Source organism: Salmo salar, chromosome ssa19 (genome assembly GCF_905237065.1).
Source record: "Salmo salar chromosome ssa19, Ssal_v3.1, whole genome shotgun sequence".
NCBI lineage: Eukaryota > Metazoa > Chordata > Actinopteri > Salmoniformes > Salmonidae > Salmo > Salmo salar.
Genome location: NC_059460.1, coordinates 21,122,120 through 21,145,151, shown reverse-complemented (window position 1 = coordinate 21,145,151; position 23,032 = coordinate 21,122,120). Strand labels below are relative to the sequence as shown.

Here is a 23,032-nt window from a genome sequence, read left to right as displayed (position 1 = left end):
ACTAATAATAAGGCATACCACCTTCATTTTTCACAACGATGGGATTCACAAAGGCTTTTGGGAAGTTATACACTTCTGTAAGCTTCAGTCACACAATTGTAACATTTAAAAACCTTAAACTACACCTTCAGTCTTTTGCTCTGACCTGCTGGGTCATATCTCAGTAATCCAGCATCAATAACCCAGCAGAAAACAACCCAAGTAACTGACCCAAAGCCTGCAACCCAGCATTTTTCTGGAGTGCAGTTGTAACTAACCTGATTTAGTTTATCAACCAGCTAATTATTAAAATCAGGTGTGCTAGATTAGGGTTGGAGTGAACCTACAGGACGGTAGTTCTCCAGAAGGAGTGTTGGAGAGTCCTGGTATAGGACACTTGGTGGCACTGTAAAATCTTTGTTTCAGGCCTACACTGAACTGATTCAACAACAATAAAGCCCAAACCATCTACCTCTGTTGCTGTTACCGAGTCCTGTCAAGTAAAGTTACAAGTTTAATTATGGTTTAAAAAATAGGAGGAGTAACTCTAGGACCTTGGGTAGTGCTGTACCACTATGTTCTTAACTCCTGGACTCATGGACTTTTGTTACAGCTGAACAATACTAATTTGATTCAACTACTCAACAAATATAAAGCCCAAAACTCTCTCTCGTTTCAAAGCGCATTTAAAATAATACTCAGCGCATAGTATTGAGTGTTCCGGCACAAATGAGTGTTTCGGCACAGATGGAAACAGAGTGCATTGTTTTAAAAACTATGAGTGGTGATTTGTTTTGGAGTCTATTAGTTATTGCTTTTTAGTTCTACAATGATGATTTCACAATATGTACTACTCAAGGGTTGAACAATACACAGATGGCAAAGATAGCCTGTTGCATCCAAGAAAGTATTTGTTTTAATATGAATATTTAATCTTGTAAAAGACAATAGAATGGATGAGGCAGAGATTTGTAGAACAAAAAGCCTTTGCTCTCTTTTGTTTAGATTTTTCACTTTGACTTGAGTGTGTTTAATTATTCAGCAACTCCACAGTTGACATTGCTCATTTTCATGCCATCAGAGAAGAGGACTTTGCTCTCTCGCCTCCAAAACAATAGTACCAATGACCTTCCATGCATAGCGAATCACACTTTTAGAGTTTTGCCTCTCTAGCTGAATACCACATTTTACAGTTACTCCAAACATAAACTTAAAGTTCAGATGACTTTGAGGGATTGCATTTGTGCAACCTTTTCTGGCATGATGAGGTCACAAATATCTTTTATTTTTTATTTATTTAGCCTTTTTTTTATTCTGAAAGGAAGAGGTGCAGCATCCAGTGTCCTCGCCTTGGCTGTAAACGTTCAGACTTCTCCATCATACTCTGTCACAATAAAGGCCTTTATGGCCTTCTCAATAGTGACTCGATGGAGGCGAACGTTAGTTTGTGCTGTGGAGGAGAACGTAGGTTTGTGCCGTTTTCAACACAAATACTTGACTGCACAGTCCACATTATTTCAGAATGTTATGTTCAGTTTATGTGCAAGCTTCTTCTGCACAGCCAATATTGAAAGGAAATATGTTCCAATGTCATGATTGGCGAATTTGAATTCTCTTTTGAGTTCTCTTTGTGACAGACTACACATTATATGTGAAAGAGTAGAAGAGTAGGTGTGGTGAGGAGTTGTCTTTCCAACTACTCTAGTTTGAGGCTCAGGCCACACTTCAATACCAATTGGTTGAACAGAGAAAGTTAAGCAGACAGTTAAGCACTGTCTTGATGTGCTGAATTCAGTGCTATGTCGCTGTCCATCGCCAGTGTGGTGTCAAAGGGGCTGGAAATTAGTGGAGTTGCGCATGGCACGGAACAGTATAGAGCTGTCCATGGTTCTGAAAAGTATGCAGTGCTGTCCATAGCCCTGGAAAGGAACTAGAGAAGCCCAGGTTGCAAAACTATGAGTTGAGCTGTCCATGGTGCTAGAAAGTGGACTGAAGCACTGTATTCTATCCCATCTGTTCACGGCAGTAGAATTCAGTTTTGTTTTGCTTCTCTTGTTCACTCAGTTATTCCATTGACTGACTACAAAAGTATTTTAGGTATTCACAATGAAGTATATTGATGTTGCACAGCTCTTGATGTGTTTTTTATTGATTCATATTTGCATATGTGTTTTAAAATGACACAAGAGTGTTGTGTATCTACTATGGTTAAATGAGATGACATGCTATTATCAAGTCGATTACCTAACATTTAATAGATTGCGTGATTGAATTAAACCATGCAACAATTAAACCATTAATAACCTGGGGCACCACGGAAGAGTTTGTTTATATAGAGCGGCTATCTCCTTAATCCACTCTTAAAGATCTGAAGATCTTTTATATCAATAGCAATCAATTATTACGCACAATCTACACCCAGAAAGGGCCACGTCATGACAAGAGCATGATGATATTCTTTCTTGTAAACTTAAATATTAATATAAAATACAAGACTGGTGATTTGTCTTGTGGGTACATGATAAGAATTAAGTTTGAAGGGATGGTATATTTTCATACTAACCATTAGAAAGGATATTTTAAAACTAGCATTTCAAAAAAGGAGGTAATTTATAAATAGAAAGCTAAAGTGATGAGACGGGTTGAGATTCAACCATAAAAATATAGGTAATGCCCAAAGGATGGATTTATAAGCATTCACACCTTTGAACCTGTAATCAGAGTTGTAGTATAAAAACACCGAACAGTCCTTACTAAATCAGGTCTACTTGTAGGCCTTCAACTAAACAGGCTTAAAGAGAGCACTAAGGTAACTGTGAATTTGAATAGAAAACCCCAAGAATATGGTTAGAACTTTACACTGTCTTTTTAATGGTTGACTCTAAAACATGGTCTTGTGTCTCGCTCATAAATATGAGAGGCAGGGCTTTAACCATTCACCTGTTCCTCAGCGATCAGAATCTCAGGGTCTACACACCTGATATCATGAATATTCAGGCAGAAATGCCTTATTATAAGCTGTTGGAGAGCTGTGCTAACAGCATAGGAAAAGTAAAATTTAGGACCAACATTTTATGAACATGCAGCTTGCATCCATCTTATCTTGTGTGTCTTAACGATGTCACTGCTTTCAGTTGCCCTTAACCCTCATTCAAAGAACGTTTCTAGAGCAATGTTTCTTTTAAAGGCTGCTTGTCTTAAGTCCATTTGTGTTACTCTAGAAAATCATTATGTCAGCATAAACCAAGATATCTGTGCCCCTATTACTCAATTGGGATGTATACTGCTTACCACAGCCCATTTTGTAGAAATGCACTTAGTGTATGAGTAATAAATAATTATTAACTGCGTCCCAAATGGCACCCTAGTACTTATAAAGTGCAATACTTTTGACCAGGGCCCATATGGCTCTGGTCAAAAGTAGTGCATTGCATAGGGAATAGGCTGCCATTTGGGATGCAGGCCCTGGGTCACTATACAGTGCCTTGCAAAAGTATTCACCCCCTTGGCGTTTTCCCTATTTTGTTGCATCACAACCTGTAATTTAAATAGATTTTATTTGGATTTCATGTAACGGACATACACAATAGTCAAAATTGGTGAAGTGAAATGTAAAAAATTACTTCTTAAATTTTTTACAAAATTTTTTAGGTGGTGCATGCATATGTATTCACCCCTTTGCTATGAAGCCCCTAAATATGATCTGGTGCAACCAATTACCTTCAGAAGTCACATAATTGCTTAACCTGTTGGGGCTAGGGGGCAGTATTTGCACGGCTGGATAAAAAAATGTACCCGATTTAATCTGGTTACTAATCCTACCCAGTAACTAGAATATGCATATACTTATTACATATGGATAGAAAACACCCTAAAGTTTCTAAAACTGTTTGAATGGTGTCTGTGAGTATAACAGAACTCATTTGGCAGGCAAAACCCTGAGACATTTTCTGACAGGAAGTGGATACCTGATGTGTTGTATTAACTTTAAACCTATGCCATTGAAAAACACAGGGGCTGAGGAATATTTTGGCACTTCCTATTGCTTCCACTAGATGTCACCAGCCTTTACAAAGTGTTTTGAGTCTTCTGGAGGGAGATCTGACCGAACAAGAGCCATGGAACGATGATGGCCCATTAGACACCTGGCGCGAGTTCATGTTGGGTACCCTCGTTCCAATACGTTATAAAAGAGAATGCATTCGTCCACCTTGAATATTATTCATGTTCTGGTTAAAAAGGCCCTAATGATTTATGCTATACAACGTTTGACATGTTTGAACGAACGTAAATATATTTTTTCCCCTCGTTCATGAAGTGAAGTCCGGCGGGCTTAGATCATGTGCTAACAAGACGGAGATTTTTGGACATAAATGATGAGCTTTTTTGAACAAAACTACATTCGTTATGGACCTGTGATACCTGGAAGTGACATCTGATGAAGAGAATCAAAGGTAATGGATTATTTACATAGTATTTTCGATTTTAGATCTCCCCAACATGGCGGCTAGTCTGTATCGCAACGCGTATTTTTCTGGGCGCAGTGCTCAGATTATTGCAAAGTGTGATTTCCCAGTAAGGTTATTTTTAAATCTGGCAAGTTGATTGCGTTCAAGAGATGTAAATCTATAATTCTTTAAATTACAATATAATATTTTACCAATGTTTTCTAATTTTAATTATTTAATTTGTGGTGCTGACTTGACTGCCGGTTATTGAAGGGAAACGATTTCCTGAACATCAACGCCACAGTAAAACGCTGTTTTTGGATATAAATATGAACTTGATAGAACTAAAAATGCATGCATTGTCTAACACAATGTCCTAGGAGTGTCATCTGTTGGAGATTGTAAAAGGTTAGTGCATAATTTAGCTGATTTATGGTTTTGGTGACGCCTGTCTTTGAATTGGCACAACATTACACACAACTCTTGTAAATGTACTGTCCTAACATACTCTAAATTTATGCTTTCGCTGTAAAACCTTTTTGAAATCGTAAAACGTGGTTAGATTATTAAGGAGATGTTTATCTTTCAAAGGGTGTAAAATAGTTGTATGTTTGAAAAATTTGAATTTTGACATTTATTTGGATTCAAATTTGCCGCTCTTGAAATGCACCTGCTGTTGATGGAGTGCACCACGGGTGGGACTCCCACAGCCCATAGAGGTTAAATAAAGTCCACCTGTGTGCAATATAAGACCAAACAGGTCAGGGACAAAGTTGTGGAGAAGTACAGATCAGGGTTAGGTTATATAAAAATATCAGAAACTTTGAACATCCCACGGAGCACCATTAAATCCACTATTAAAAAATGGAAAGAACATGGCACCACAACAAACCTGCCAAGAGAGGGCCACCCAGCAAAACTCACGGACCAGGCAAGGAGGGCATTAATCAGAGAGGCAACAAAGAGCCCCTAAATGACCTGCAAAGCTTTGGAGATTGGAGTATCTGTTCATAGGACCACTTTAAGCCGTACACTCCACAGAGCTAGGCTTTACGAAAGAGTGGCCAGAAAAAAAGAGCAAACATGTTTGGTGTTCGCCAAAAGGCATGTGGGAGACTCCCAAAACATATGGAAGAAGGTACTCTGGTCAGATGAGACTAAAATGTAGCGTTTTGGCCATCAAGGAAAACGCTATGTTTGGCGTTAACACAAAACCTCTCATCACCCCAAGAATACCATCCCCACAGTGAAGCATGGTGGTGGCAGCATCATGCTGTGGTGATGTTTTTCATCAGCAGGGACTGGGAAACTGGTCAGAATTGAAGGAATGATGGATGGCGCTAAATACAGGGAAATTCTTGAGGGAAACCTGTTTCAGTCTTCCAGAAATTTGAGACTGGGACGGAGGTTCACCTTCCAGCAGGACAATGACCCTAAGCATACTGCTAAAGTAACACTCGAGTGGTTTAACCTCTATGGGCTAGGTGGGACGCAAGCGTCCCACCCGTGGTGCACTCCATCAACAGCAGGTGCATTTCAAGAGCGGCAAATTTGAATCCAAATAAATGTCAAAATTCAAATTTTTCAAACATACAACTATTTTACACCCTTTGAAAGATAAACATCTCCTTAATCTAACCACGTTTTACGATTTCAAAAAGGTTTTACGGCGAAAGCATACATTTAGAGTATGTTAGGACAGTACATTTACAAGAGTTGTGTGTAATGTTGTGCCATTTCAAAGACAGGCGTCACCAAAACCATAAAATCAGCTAAATTATGCACTAACCTTTTACAATCTCCAACAGATGACACTCCTAGGACATTGTGTTAGACAATGCATGCATTTTTAGTTCTATCAAGTTCATATTTATATCCAAAAACAGCGTTTTACTGTGGCGTTGATGTTCAGGAAATCGTTTCCCTCCAATAACCGGCATTCAAGTCAGCACCACAAATTAAATAATTAAAATTAGAAAACATTGGTAAAATATTATACTGTCATTTAAAGAATTATAGATTTACATCTCTTGAACGCAATCAACTTGCCAGATTTAAAAATAACCTTACTGGGAAATCACACTTTGCAATAATCTGAGCACTGCGCCCAGAAAAATACGCGTTGCGATAGAGACTAGCCGCCATGTTGGGGAGATCTAAAATCGAAAATACTATGTAAATAATCCATTACCTTTGATTCTCTTCATCAGATGTCACTTCCAGGTATCACAGGTCCATAACGAATGTAGTTTTGTTCAAAAAAGCTCAACATTTATGTCCAAAAATCTCCGTCTTGTTAGCACATGATCTAAGCCCGCCGGACTTCACTTCATGAACGAGGGGAAAAAATATATTTACGTTCGTTCAAACATGTCAAACGTTGTATAGCATAAATCATTAGGGCCTTTTTTAACCAGAACATGGATAATATTCAAGGTGGACGAATGCATTCTCTTTTATAACGTATTGGAACGAGGGTACCCAACATGAACTCGCGCGCCAGGTGTCTAATGGGCCATCATCGTTCCATGGCTCTTGTTCGGTCAGATCTCCCTCCAGAAGACTCAAAACACTTTGTAAAGGCTGGTGACATCTAGTGGAAGCAATAGGAAGTGCCAAAATATTCCTCAGCCCCTGTGTTTTTCAATGGGATAGGTTTAAAGGTAATACAACACATCAGGTATCCACTTCCTGTCAGAAAATGTCTCAGGGTTTTGCCTGCCAAATGAGTTCTGTTATACTCACAGACACCATTCAAACAGTTTTAGAAACTTTAGGGTGTTTTCTATCCATATATAATAAGTATATGCATATTCTAGTTACTGGGTAGGATTAGTAACCAGATTAAATCGGGTACATTTTTTTATCCAGCCGTGCAAATACTGCCCCCTAGCCCTAACAGGTTAAGGGGAAACATTTAAATGTCTTGGAATGGCCTAGTCAAAGCCCAGACCTCAATCCAATTGAGAATCTGTGGTATGACTTAAAGATTGCTCTACACCAGCGGAACCCATCCAACTTGAAGGAGCTGGAGCAGTTTTGCCTTGAAGCATGGGCAAAAACCCCAGTGGCTAGATGTTCCAAGCTTATAGAGACATACCCCAAGAGACTTGCAGCTGTAATTGCTGCAAAAGGTGGCTCTACAAATTATTGACTTTGGGGGGGTGAATAGTTATGCACGCTCAAGTTTTCAGTTTTTTGTCTTATTTCTCATTTGTTTCACAAAAATAATGTGCATCTTCAAAGTGGTAGGCATGTTGTGTAAATCAAATGATACAACCCCCCCCCAAAAAATCTATTTTAATTCCAGGTTGTAATGCAACAAAATAGGAAAAATGCCAAGGGATGAATACTTTTGCAAGCCACTGTATTACAACAAATTATATATATTTGCCCATAGGGAAAATCAATTCCTTGCTACCCTCTTGTACATGTGGGAAATGACCTAATTTACCAAACTTTTTATTAGGTATTCCATTGACTGGAAAAGTGACCTGGACAGCTACTTTGACATTGATCCAGTGGAGGGAACGATTTCCACTAACGAACTCCTGGACAGAGAGAGTATCGCCCAGCACAATATCACCATTGTGGCCACCAAACTTAGTAAGTATGATGACAACAGATTGGTCGTGATTCATGTAGGTGTCACTGTTGCCTTTCTCTATTGCTATCTATGTGACGAATTTAAGGTGGATTTAATCAAGTCAATCCCATTTTGTGTGAGTCGTTTATGGGTGACCATAAAGCATGATGGCTCCTCTGGAGTGTGTTTCATCAGGACATTGTCTCCTTTGGCGTGCCCACCTTAACTGTCTCTTAAACTCTCTCTGTCTGACTCTTCATTCGTTACCCTCTATACATTTTTACTGCCTTCAATTAATGGTGTTCCTTTCATGACTAAAGCATTTTAGGATCTGAGTTTTCTTGTTTGAATCATCTTATATTGACGATGATGTTTTCAGTTACGTCACAAAAAAAAGTTCTGTAACGTCAAATATTTGCATGATGGAGAGCCCTGCAGTGTTGATTTAAGAGTTAATTTACATCACTGATTTTAAGACATTCTATCAGACTAATTCGGTTTTTATGAAGGAAAGTGAAGCAAATATCCGTTGAAATAAGCAAATCCATCGTCATCAAGTCATCAAATCTGCTAAGAGCCATCAAAGTCATTATCTGGGAGGCAGGCTGGTGCTCAATCAAAATTACTCACGCTGTATTCTCATTAGGACGGACTGTGAAATAAGGGCCATTAAAAGTTGAGCTGCTTTTATCGCCTTGGAAACTAGAATTAGTCACTTCCCCTCAAGGTCGTGTTGGGTGGGGGTGAAATGCTAATTCCTGTTTCTGGAGTGAGTGGAGGAATGGAAGGGTTGGAGGGATGGAGAGCTGGAGGGTTGGAGGGATAATGGGCTCAGGCCGTCATACTCATCATGTGAATCAGTGATTGTAATGTTTTTAGATGTTTTTGTAACGTCCGTCGTTAAAGGTAGACCAAGGCGCAGCGTGAGTTGGGTTCATCATACTTTATTTTAAATGTGAACCAGCAAAAACAATAAACAATACAACGAACGAAAAGCTATGCGTGCAAACACATGCAACATAAAGACAAGATCCCACAACTGACTGTGGGGAAAAAGGGCTGCCTAAGTATGATTCCCAATCAGAGACAACGAATGACAGCTGCCTCTGATTGGAAACCATACTCGGCCAATAAAGAAAAAACAACAGACATACAACACATAGAATGCCCACCCCATGTCACACCCTGACCTAACCAAACAGAGAAAATCGACTCACTCAGGTCAGGGCGTGACAGTTTTAGATGTTTGTCTGTCTGTCTCTTTTGTTATATTCACACAATGTGGATTAAAATTGTGTTAGGGGGCCAACCATGCTAATAGTCATAACACATTATTACACTACCCTACGTATTTATTTGGACAGTGAAGCTAAAACTTTTATTTGGCTCAACACAATAAAGGTGCAAGTTGTAACCACATATGGTTATTGTGATCGACTCCATAGGGGAACCATTTTAGGGTTACTGAAGAACCATATAAAAATCCAAAAGCCCTCCAGGACCGGAATTGAATAGCCCTGTGTTGGGTTTTAAGCCTTATTTATATTTTTCTCAGGGTGCCTTTCAAGTACATTTTAGAGTTACCAGTACCACCCTTGACTGGGTTTGCTAGTGACAAAGATATGGTTGTGCATTCACTTCAATTTCTTGCTGTTGTCTACCCCCAAGTCAGAGCCTAGGTGAATATATTGTCATTAAAATGTAATTATACAGAACAACACATTTAATAAGGACTTATTTTGAGGGTCTAGTTCAACCCTAACACAGGGGTATTAAACTCAAATTTCAGAATTGCAAGTCACATGATGATGGTATGCAAGAGAATGTTTACTTCCTATTGAAATCCAGCCCGAGTGGGGAAATCTAATGTTTAGAATTTTTACTAACCATAACCTGCATACAGAATCACTGCCAGGGTTGGGAAGATATGGGACTACCTTAAACATCTAAACTGGAGCAACCATTTCAGTAATGGGTGCAAAAAGTCCCAAGTAAGTGAGATGCACAAAGATTATGCCCCCGAAACATGCTAACCTCTCACCATTACAAATAGCAGGGGAGGTTAGCATAAAGATATCTATGACAATCTAACTTTCTCACTCATCATTATTCATGATTCGTTCATAATTATCTATAATCATGGTAGCTTCCACATTCATGTAGAACTGTTCAGAAACATACAGTGGCTTGTGTAAGTATTCACCCCCTTGGCATTTTTCCTATTTTGTTGCCTTACAACCTGGAATTTCTGGGGGTTTGTATAATTTGATTTACACAACATGCCTACCACTTTGAAGATGCAAAATATGTTTTATTGTGAAACAAAAAATAAATAAGACAAAAAAACAGAACTTGAACATGCATAACTATTAACCCCCCAAATCTGCCGTTTGCAGCAATTACAGCTGCAAGTCTCTTGGGGTATGTGTCTATAAGCTTGGCACATCCAGCCACTGGGTTTTTTCCCCATTCTTCAAGGCAAAACTGCTCCAGCTCCTTCGAGTTGGATGGGTTCCGCTGGTGTAGAGCAATCTTTAAGTCATACCACAGATTCTCAATTGGATTGAGGTCTGGGCTTTGACTAGGCCATTCCAAGACACTTAAATGTTTCCCCTTAAACCTCTCGAGTGTTGCTTCAGCAGAATGCTTAGGGTCATTGTCCTGCAGGAAGGTGAACCTCCATCCCAGTCTCAAATTTCTGGAAGACTGAAACAGGTTTCCCTCAAGAATTTCCCTGTATTTAGCGCAATCCATCATTCCTTCAATTCTGACCAGTTTCCCAGTCCCTGCCGATGAAAAACATCACCACAGCATGATGCTGCCACCACCATGCTTCACTGTGGGGATGATCTTCTCAGGGTGATGAGGGGTGTTGGATTTGCACAAGACATTGCGTTTTCCTTGATGGCCTAAAAAGCTACATTTTAGTCTCATCTGACCAGAGTACCTTCTTCCACATATTTTGGGGGGTCTCCCACATGCCTTTTGGCGAACACCAAATGTGTTTGCTTATTTTTTTCTTTAACCTCTATGGGCTAGGTGCGTCCCACCTACTCAACAGCCAGTGTAATCCCGTGGCGCGATATTCAAATACCTTAGAAATGCTATTACTTCAATTTCTCAAACATATGACTATTTTACACCATTTTAAAGACTCTCGTTAATCTAACCACACTGTCCGATTTCAAAAAGGCTTTACAACGAAAGCAAAACATTAGATTATGTCAGCAGAGTACCCAGCCAGAAATAATCAGACACCCATTTTTCAAGCTAGCATATAATGTCACATAAACACAAACCACAGCTAAATGCAGCACTAACCTTTGATCTTCATCAGATGACACCCCTAGGACATTATGTTATACAATACATGCATGTTTTGTTCAATCAAGTTCATATTTATATCAAAAACCAGCTTTTTACATTAGCATGTGACTAGCATGTGACTAGCATTCCCACCGAACACTTCCGGTGAATTTGCTAAATTACTCACGATAAACGTTCACAAAAAACATAATTATTTTAAGAATTATAGATACAGAACTCCTCTATGCACTCGCTATGTCCGATTTTAAAATTGCTTTTCGGTGAAAGCACATTTTGCAATATTCTCAGTAGATAGCCCGGCATCACAGGGCTAGCTATTTAGACACCCAGCAAGTTTAGCACTCACCAAAGTCAGATTTACTATAAGAAAAATGTTATTACCTTTGCTGTTCTTCGTCAGAATGCACTCCCAGGACTTCTACTTCAATAACAAATGTTGTTTTGGTACCAAATAATCCATTGTTATATCCAAATAGCGGCGTTTTGTTCGTGCGTTCAAGACACTATCCGAATGGTAAAGAAGGGTGACGAGCACGACGCATTTAGTGACAAAAAAATTCCAAATATTCCATTACCGTACTCCGAATCATGTCAACCGCTGTTTAAAATCAATTTTTATGCCATTTTTTTCTCGTAAAAAAGCGATAATATTCCGACCGGGAAAGCGTGTTTACGTTCAAAGAGAGAGAAAATAAAAACATCTCGTGCCCTTGTGCACGAGCCCCAGTCTGATGGTCCTCTGACAGGCCACTATCCAAACGCGCTAATGTGTTTCAGCCAGGGGCTGCCTCGATATCATTCAGCTTTTTCCCGGGTTCTGAGAGCATATGGGAGCCGTAGGAAGTGTCACGTTACAGCAAAGATCCTCAGAGCCAAGATGAACAAGAACTTGTCAGACAGGCCACTTCCTGTAAGGAATCTTCTCAGGTTTTTGCCTGCCATATGAGTTCTGTTATGCTCACAGACACCATTCAAACAGTTTTAGAAACTTTAGGGTGTTTTCTATCCAAAGCCAATAATTATATGCATATTCTAGTTACTGGGCAGGAGTAGTAACCAGATTAAATCGGTAACGTTTTTTATCCGGCCGTGTAAATACTGCCCCCTATCCCCAACAGGTTAACCCTTTCACACGTACCATCACACGGGGTGTGATCGTTCTACAGTGGTCCCTGAAGCGTACGATCACACCCCGTGTGATTAGAACACTCATTTAGAACGCTCATTTAGAACGGCCAGTTTCGAATGACGCAACAATCAGCATTTGAGCTGGCCACACTTTTTTCAGAAACTATTTACACAAACAGTCCTTACGTAAACTATACCATGAATTAGCTAATAGCAATTACTATGTATAATTAATCACATCACGAGTGAGCTCACCATTGATCGAAATAATTAGTTAAAACACTTTCTAGAAATTGAAAGTAATCCGTCGATTAGTTTCAGCGCAAAGCCATGCTTTTCTTTCCTCACAGAAACCAAAGATAATAAGAGAAGACAAGATGAGTTTGGTCTGTTTACAGTATGCATGTTGAAGGGGTGTGTCATCTACTGTCGTTCACATCCCACCATTCATTTGCAGAAGTCCTCAAAAAATTAGTGAACTCTTACTCACCTCATTTTGTTATAACATCTTTGGTCAAACGGATGATTACGTGAAACCCAGAATGCATTGTATGTCAACAAACATGGCTCCATACACATAGCTGGAATTAGCTTAGCTCATCATAATCAGTACAACCTTCAAAACATTATTTTACACACATACTATGCACCCATTACAATTTATGCAAAAATCGGAATGCATGATTTATCACGGGTAATTGAAAAACGTCAATGAAATACTAAATATATCAATAATACCACACAAAACATTTTCTGATAGTGATTTATTGATACAAATGGTGCGTGCAGGCAGTCAATCACGGTAACCTCTCACTCCCACTCTGAGCCATTCAGTGTTGTTGTTTATGTAACAATCACATCCTGGAATGGAGAGAACGTTCGAACATCACGTGCATAAAAAAACTCACGCTGGGGCGACCGTTAGAGATATTTGGAATTCACGCATATTTGGAATTCACGCATGAAAGGGTTACTCTGTGGAGTGTACGGCTTAAAGTGGACAGATACACCAATCTCCACTGTGGAGCTTTGCAGCTCCTTCAGGGGTATCTCTGGTCTCTTTGTTGCCTCTCTGATTAATGCCCTCCTTGCCTGGTCTGTGAGTTTTGGTGGGTGGCCCTGTCTTGGTAGGTTTGTTGTGGTGCCATATTCTTTCAATTTGTTAATAAATGGATTTAATGGTGCTCCGTGTGGTGTTAAAAGTTTCTGATATGTTTTTATAACCCAGACCTGATCTGTACTTCTCCACAACTTTGTCACTGACCTGTTTGGAGAGCTCCTTGGTCTTCATGGTGCCGCTTGCTTGGTGGTGTGCCTTGCTTAGTGGTGTTGCAGACTCTGGGGCCTTTCAGAACAGGTGTATATATACTGAGATCATGTGACAGATCATGTGACACTTATATTGCACACAGGTGGACTTTATTTAACCTCTTATGGCTAGGGGGCAGTATTTTCACGGCTGGATAAAAAACGTACCCGATTTAATCTGGTTACTAATCCTTCCCAGTAACTAGAATATGCATATACTTATTATATATGGATAGAAAACACCCTACATTTCTAAAACTGTTTGAATGGTGTCTGTGAGTATAACAGAACTCAAATGGCAGGTCAAAACCTGAGAGATTCCTTTACAGGAAGTGGCCTGTCTGACCATTTCTGGAACTTCTTTGCCATCTCTATCTTTTACAAAGGATCTCTGCTCTAACGTGACACTTCCTACGTCGTCCATAGGCGCTCAGAGCCCGGGAAAAACCTGAATGTCGTCATCCCAGCCCCAGGCTGAAACACATTATCGCCTTTCTCAAGTGGTCGATCAAGGGACTGTGGGCTTAGGTGCGTGACCTGGCCGCCCCCGTCTTTGTGATTTTTTGCTCTGTTTGCCGAAAAGGAGATTCCCGGTCGGAATATTATCGCTTTTCTACGAGAAAAATGGCATAAAAATTGATTTTAAACAGCGGTTGACATGCTTCGAAGTACGGTAATGGAATATTTAGATTTTTTTTGTCACGAATTGCGCCATGCGCACGACCCTTCTTTACCATTCGGATAGTGTCTGGGACGCACGAACAAAACGTCGCTATTCGGATATAACGATGGATTATTTTGGACCAACCCAACATTTGTTATTGAAGTGGCAGTCCTGGGAGTGCATTCTGACGAAGACAACAAAAGGTAATCAAACTTTTATAATAGTAAATCTGATATTGGTGAGTGCTAAACTTGCCGGGTGTCTAAATAGCTAGCCCGTGATGGCTGGGCTATGTACTTAGAATATTGCAAAATGTGCTTTCACCAAAAAGCTATTTTAAAATCGGACATATCGAGTGCATAGAGGAGTTCTGTATCTATAAATCTTAAAATAATTGTTATGCTTTTTGTGAACGTTTATCGTGAGTAATTTAGTAAATTGTTAGCAAATTCCTCCGGAAGTTTGCGGGGGGTATGCTAGTTCTGAATGTCACATGCTAATGTAAAAAGCTGTTTTTTGATATAAATATGAACTTGATTGAACAAAACATGCATGTATTGTATAACATAATGTCCTAGGTGTGTCATCTGATGAAGATCATCAAAGGTTAGTGCTGCATTTAGCTGTCTTCTGGGTTTTTGTGACATTATATGCTAGCTTGAAAAATGGGTGTCTGATTATTTCTGGCTTGATACTCTGCTGACATAAACTAATGTTTTGCTTTCGCTGTAAAGCCTTTTTGAAATCGGACAGTGTGGTTAGATAAAGGAGAGTCTTGTCTTTAAAATGCTGTGAAATAGTCATATGTTTGAAAAATTGAAGTTTTTGTATTTTTGAGGAATTTGTAATTCGCGCCACGCCTATCATTGGATATTGGAGCAGGTGTTCCGCTAGCGGAACGTCTAGATGTAAGAGGTTAACTAATTAGGTGACTTCTGAAGGGTAATTGGTTGCACCAGATCTTATTTAGGGGCTTCATAGCAAAGGGGTGAATACATATGCACGCACCTACTAGTTTTTTTTCTTCATTTCATTTCACCAATTTTGACTATTTTGTGTATGTCAATTACATTAAATCCAAATAAAAATCAATTTAAATTACAGGTTGTAATGCAGCAAAATAGGAAAAACACTTTTGCAAGGCACTGTAATATATTTCGTGGTTTGATACCAGAGCTCAGAGGCATGTGTTGAAATCACTAAGCAGTTTTTTCAAAGCAGCTTCTTTCGCTTTATCAGAAGCACGTGAACACTGACATCTGAAGCTTAATTTCGACTAACAACCACATGATTGGTTTGGTATTGGTTTCGGTGAAGAAGACAAAAAGGCTACACTATGGCATGTGCGACATCATCTATAATAATTTGTCTGTTCTACATTTTTGAGACCAGCAGGTGCCACTAGTGTACACCGTGTTGATCAAATCCTAGAGTAATTAACTTTTTTTTTTTTCGACACAATTGGCTAGAAATGCTCAATGCTTCAGGAAGCTTCATTTCCCCATCACTAATTCTATTCTTATTTACAATAAAAGTGACTCCAAAATGGAACAATATATTATTGCCCGTTAATTTCTATTGTGCACACCAATTTGAAAAATAACAGAATATTTAAAAATCAGACCACATTACCTGGAACGATATTCAGTCTCACACTGAGTGGCGATTTTAGCATGCAAATCTTCGTGTGGCAAAAACAATTATGTGGGATGCATGCCAGAAAAGCCACTACACAACAAAACACTAAACAATACGTTAATCTCTAATGGATCGGTGAATGGGACGGTTGAGCGGGACACTTTCTCTTGCATTTCAAAGAGGATGGAAAAAGAGAGAAAAAAAACGCATGTTGTTATCTTTGTATTATCTTTTACCAGATATGATGTGCTATATTATCCTACATTAATTTCACATTTCCACAAACTTCAAAGTGTTTCTTTCAAATGGTATCAAGAATATGCATATCCTTGCTTCTGGTCCTGAGCTACAGGCAGTTAGATTTGGGTATGTCATTTTAGGTGGAAATTTAAGAGGTTTTAATTGCACTGTAATGGTGACAAACCTGGCCTACATAACGCTGTCACAACAGCAGAGTCCCAACAGCAATCCCAACACCTTACCACTGCTACACCTGGCTATCAGTGGAGCCTTGTCTGGCAACAAAATAGTTAATTCAGCTTATTTTTTTTAAACATAGCTGAAATGGCTGACATTGAGATGTACAAACTATGGCATAAGGGGACAACAAGCAGATAAGAGGCAATCAGTAACTTCAATTAAGACATTAATGAGCGAGCTAGGACGGACGTAGTCAATATAACTATTTGTTCAGCACTTTTGAAATGTACAGAGACAGAATTCAGAACATGGGCCGTTCTTAGATTGTTATCCCTGTACACCAAGTCAGAACTGTAGGATAAATAAGGGGGCATATAAGCAGACAATGAAAGCTCTTACAATATTTGATGATTACATTTGTCGAAAACAGGCTGTAGGCTACATGTGCACCACCAAGTCAGAACAGTAGGCGAAATTAAGAGGTGAAAATAGACCAAATTATTAGGGTGAGGCACATGGGCTACTAACAGCTTACTACACAACATACACATAGTATTACTTTCTTAGCTACAGTACACATATCTCCCTGGCATATTGCATAACTTATGCAGCAGCATACAAGACATTTTTGGACTCACCTTGTTGTGCAAATTTTGTCATTAAACTTTGTCATCAAAGTCAGCAATTCTCTGGATTTATGGTGCTTTCAAGACAACTGGGAACTCGAGAGAAAAAAAAAGGTTGAATCATGTCAGTGATCTTCAGGTCGTAGCTCTAGAAAGAGGCCCGAGTTCCCGATTCTGAATTGGATGAATTCCCGACAACTGAATTCTGAGTTGGATGAATTTTCGGATTATATTTTACCATTCATAGCTTGTTTTTCCTGAGTTTTCAGTTGTCTTGAACTCACTAAAGTCAGATTTTGCAGTTCCAAGTTAACAGTTGTTTTGCGTGCGGCAAAAATCATGCTTCATAGACAGCATGGCCAATGTTAAATGTTTATAATTTTAAACTAGGAAAATAGACCCTTAATCTTAGACTTGTGACCACACAGCCACTCCATTAAATAGCAGGCTAATTATTGCATTGCAATGCTTGCAGTTAGCCACTGATTCCTTCTAAACCACTCATTGTTGAATTTGCGATTTCCAACTTGTTGTGGAATGTTTTTGTCCAATGGCCGATGAGCACCGATTTCATGTATAATTTCTCTTCATTATTTATCTTCGTATGACAAGGATTAAAAAGGATTTGCCAGTAGATTGTCGACTTTATTCATGATGACTGCTAGCTAAGATTTGTAAGTATTTTTTTATTTTAAATAGGCAAGTCAGTTAAGAAAAAAGTATTATTTTCAATGATGGCCTAGGAACAGTGGGTTAACTGCCTTGTTCAGGGGTAGAAGGACAGATGTTTACCTTGTCAGCTTGGGGATTTGATCTTGCAACCTTTCAGTTACTAGTCCAACACTCTAACCACTAGGCTATCTGCCGCCCAACAGTATGATCTTGACATGATCAGTCCAATCAATGCTACTGTAGCTACAGTATACAGTGATTTGACATAATTTTATCTGTGACCAATGAACTTGAGCCTTCTTGATTGGGCACTTCTAATGTAACTTTATGGCAGCACACAAGGGGCTTGAATTCTTTAGCTCTACCCTTAGACTTGATGGTGACGTAGTGTCCTCATGAGTGACAGAACACTGAGCCAATCACTCCGTATTTTCTGCTGGCTTGCCACATCACCACAGAAAGCACGGAGCTAGGCATTTTGGAGCTGCCTTACTCAAGAAAACAAGAGACCATGTTTGTATGTAGCTTTATTAACTCAATTATATATTTCTTTACATTTATTACAAACTGATATGTGACACGCATTAATGCCAAAATAACATGCAAAACAGGCAAGCCCCCTCTCCAAATGAATGTGGGGATCAAAACAGTTGGAGCTCAAACTGAAAGTCACAACCCCAACTCTTCAGATAGGCTGCTGCCAATACATTGCACCCACCGCTATGCAAATGCACATGAGATGTTGAAAGCAATTCCTCATGCCTAGATTTCTGTAACTCTTTGTATACATGTCTCAGTCAGTAATCACTCCATCTACAGTTAGTTCAAAATGATAAAGCTTATAACAGGTACCAGAAAATGTAACCATATCACACATATATTTGCTTATCTACACCTACTACCAGTCCCTTTTACAATAGATTTTACATTTGCTTAATATTTTTGGCTTGGCTTGGTTTAGCCCCATCCTATATCTCAGATCTTGTATCTCCCTACGAGCCAGGACACAGGGCACTGTTGACCATTCCAAAGTCTAGGTTGAAATGAAAGGGGAATAGGCATTTGCCATTAAGTCCCAGACTTTGGATGGTCTGTCAGAGGAGATCAAGCTTGCAGATTCTGTGCCTCTTTTTAAATCCCTACTGAAGACACACTTTTAAAGATGCTTTTAATGTGTGATTTCAATGTATGATTTTAATTAGCTATCTTTTTTCATTCTCTTTCCTTCTGTCTATGTTTCTTTGTTAGTACATTTATTTTATTTTATGATGTGAAGCACTTTGTTACTTGTATTGACAAGCGCTTTTCATATAAAGTTTATTATTACTACATTGATTTTAACAACTAAACTATTGCACCATCTAGTGGGGAAACCATTGTGTCACGTGCTAAAATGAAAGAGCCATTCAGAAAATTGGATAGGATGACATTTCCCTTGCAGTTCCATGAATGATATAAATACCATTTATTTATATTATTTAGTGACCTCTATTTGATTGTAAATATAGTTTACAATACAAAAGGCCTACAACTCTTGCTTCCTGAAAGGATACAATTCACCTCTCATAGAAATAGTCTTTAATAGACATAATTCTCAAAATATGTTTTGTTCATTCTATTTTGATGGTTCCATTGCTCAATGTTCTGGGTCAAAGAGGGCCAAGAGAAAACCCTTGACAGATAAAAAGATCACAGGGACGGAGAGATGAAATGTCCACAATTTCTGCCAGCGGAATATGAGTGTTAGTGGTGGCGGTTGGTGCGATCAGAGAGAGAAGCAAATCCCGTACTCAGTGTCATTTTTCCTTCAGTGAAGAAGATTGCTTTTTCCATCAAGGTCACACACAGGTCTCTAGCTGAGTCTTAGCTGTATCTCTGATTCCCCTCAGGAGGGGAGGAGGGCCATCCACCATTCAACGCACCCATCCCTATAAGCCTCCACTGCAAAGCTTAGCCTATCCCCCAACTTCATAACCATCAAGTTTACCTTCACTTCTGCCTCGCACTACAAAAAATGTATTTCCTCCAGTGCCCCAGCTGTATAGAAATGTTGTATAAAAAGCACATATTCTGGTAAAAGCTGTTTAAACTGGCATAAGAGAATTCTGAGGTGAAATGGTTTGAACAATCTTTACGCAAATAATGGGTTCAAGTATAGCTATCAACTTTCAGTCATGCTGTGTTTATTGTTCATGGAATATAGTCTTCTGTTTTTATATTCCCTGAAGGAACATATTTATGTAAAGAGGCAATCAGCAGTAGAAACAATAACAAAGCATTCTTCCTCGCCCTTGTTCAGTAAAAAGCTGAGGAATGGGGCTGGAGAAATGTAACCACTCTCAAATTCATAGACAGTGATATGGAAGGACTGACCTTCCATGATATCAAAATAATAGTTTTAACCATGTTTTGAGGATATATGGTGTTCGTTTACATTGACTTTGTTTTTAAACATTGGAGTAAAACAAACTTATATTAGTGGTTCTGATGGGGTATGGCAGTTCAACTAACTTTATAAGCTATATTCTTCAACAATCAATAGGTACATGTAATTAATTTATAAGTTCAAAAATGTATTTAGAAACTGCTGATTGCCCCTTTAAAGGTACTGTCTTCATATATTATTTTCCAATACAATGACACTTTTAAGGAATCCATCAGGCATCTGAGAACTTACACGCAAACCACAATGATCACGTTGTGCGTGCCTGCGTTGCACATTAAATTTACACATACATGCTGCTAGAACTGCCCTGGTCAACTGTAAGTGCTGTTATTGTGAAGTGGAAACTTCTAGGAGCAACAATGGCTCCGCTGCGAAGTGGGTCGGCCACAAAAGCTCAAAGAACGGGACCGCCGAGCACTGAAGCGCACAGTGTTCCAAACTGCTACTAGAAGCAATGTCAGCACAATAACTGTTTTGTCGGGAGATTCATGAAATGGGTTTCTGTGGCTGAGCAGTCGCACACAAGCCTAAGATCACCATGAGCAATGCCAAGCACCGGCTTGAGTGGTGTAAAGCTCACTGCCATTGGACTCCCTGTATATATCTATTACACCTACACGCTGATCTGGTTCTCCCTATATGCATCTAATACCCCTACACATTGATCTGGTACTGGAAACATGATGCCTGGAGTGATGAATGACGCTTCACCATCTGGCAGTCCGACGGACAAATCTGGGTTTGGCGGATGGGAAGAGCACGCTACCTGCCCCAATGCATAGTGTCAACTGCAAAGTTTGGTGGAGGAGGAATAATGGTCTGGGGCTGTTTTTCATGGTTCAGGCTAGGCCCCTTAGTTACAGTGAAGGGAAATCTTAATGCTACAGCATACAATAACATTCTAAACGATTCTGTGGCAACTGTTTGGGGAAGGCCCCCTCCTGTTTCAGCATGACATTGCCCCCATGCACAAAGTGAGGTCCATACAGAAATGGTTTGTCGAGATCGGTGTGGAAGAACTTGACTGGCATGCACAGAGCCCTGACCTCAACTCCATCAAACACATTTGGGATGAATTGGAACGCCGACCACGAGCCAGGCCTAATCGCCCAGCATCAGTGTCCGACCTCACTAACGCTCTTGTGTCTGAATGATGCAAGTCCCCGCAGCAATGTTCCAACATCTATTGGAAAGCCTTCCCAGAAGAGTGGAGGCTGTTATAGCTGCAAAGGGGGGACCAACTCGATATTAATGCCCATGATTTTGAAATGAGATGTTCGACGAACAGCTGACCAAATACTTTTGGTCATGTAGACATGCCCCCAATAGAAAACATACACATACAAAAGACAACATACAGATACATACAAACACCTGCTCAGATCTACCTGTTCTCACCTCTATATCCAGTGCCTGCACTACTCTTCCCCACATGTCCTCAAATTGCATAATTTTGTTCCTCTCCGTCGCCCAATATTTAGATAATGAAGTATATGATTTTTCCATTGTCTTAATGATGGAGGATTGATTGATTTGAAGTTAAGTATACGTTTTTTCAAGATAATTAAAGAGAAGAGTATCATCCAACCCATTGGTTATATAGGCAGCAGGTAGCCTATATTAGTGGTTAGAGCGTTGGACTAGTAACCGAAAGGTTGCAACATCAAATCCCCGAGCTGACAAGGTAAAAATCTGTCGTTCTGCTCCTGAACAAGGCAGTTAACCCACTGTTTCTAGGCCGCCACTGAAAATAATAATTTGTTCTTAACTGATTTGCCTAGTTAAATAAATAAAAAGTATCACTGCACCCTCATATGACATGTTGTGAAATATGCAGACAGATGATTAAAAGTTAATTGAGATTGTAATAGCATTCCCAGAATGCATGGTTTATTGAGTCATTCTTAGTTTTACACTTAAGACATGACCCTGTTATTATACTGTAACATTTGTGAATTGTTTAATAAATTGTATAATACTAGTATAACACATTCTATACATTAGATTATACTGGATTAAGCGTACATTTTCGTTAACTGTAAAGTTGTTTGTTTTGTTCCAACATTCCCTCCTTGTGCCAATATCAGTTATTTTTAAGCCTTGGGGTTTTGATATTTTAAACTGCATGTCATGATCGGGTCTGGTGTGGATGGACAGAATCAACATGCGGGCGGATGCCCCCGGGTGGCCGGGTGTAGTCATCATTTTACCATTTGCCAATTCTAAGACTGCAGTGCATATTACAACCACATGATGTCAGGGTTGTAAAATCAATGGGGAATTGTCTTATACACAGTTTTGTCTCTTCATTAATGTACTAACCCACAGACAAGCACAATGAAACTCATTAGAAATATTTATAACTGTTCATTGTTGTTTATTGTGTGATTTTGACTCTTCAGATAGCCCAGTGTTGACCAGTAGAGTGGCTGTCACCGTTCATGTACTGGATGTCAATGAGTTTCCCCCTGAACTAGCCATCCCTTACGAGAGCTTTGTGTGTGAAAATACCAAAGTAGGCCAGGTAAGTGAACGTGTGTCAGAGCGTGTGGGCGTGCGTGTCTGCGTGTGTCATCTTGATGTATGCTCAGAGGCACTGTCTCATTTAAAGGTGCCATATTGATAAAAAGGTCAGTAGGGAATTTTGAAAATAACAACCATTAATAAAATGCTAATAGTGAAGGGAAGGATGACTGATTCACAGTAATAGTATGAGCGCCCACACAGAGAGGCTACGTACCAAATGCACTACTTTTGACCAAGGCCCATAGGGATATGAACCAGTAAAAA

General features: G+C 39.4%; 1 protein-coding gene across 1 annotated transcript in view; it reads left to right on the top strand.

Moving 5' to 3' along the window:
• The window catches only part of LOC106578565 (cadherin-12), a 250,360-nt gene that overhangs the window by 204,373 nt on the left and 22,955 nt on the right, over positions 1-23,032 (top strand). The window contains exons 8-9 of the mRNA XM_014157554.2: positions 7,897-8,033; positions 22,645-22,766. Of these exons, the coding sequence (XP_014013029.2) occupies positions 7,897-8,033; positions 22,645-22,766 (259 nt within the window). The remainder of the gene's footprint in view (positions 1-7,896; positions 8,034-22,644; positions 22,767-23,032) is intronic.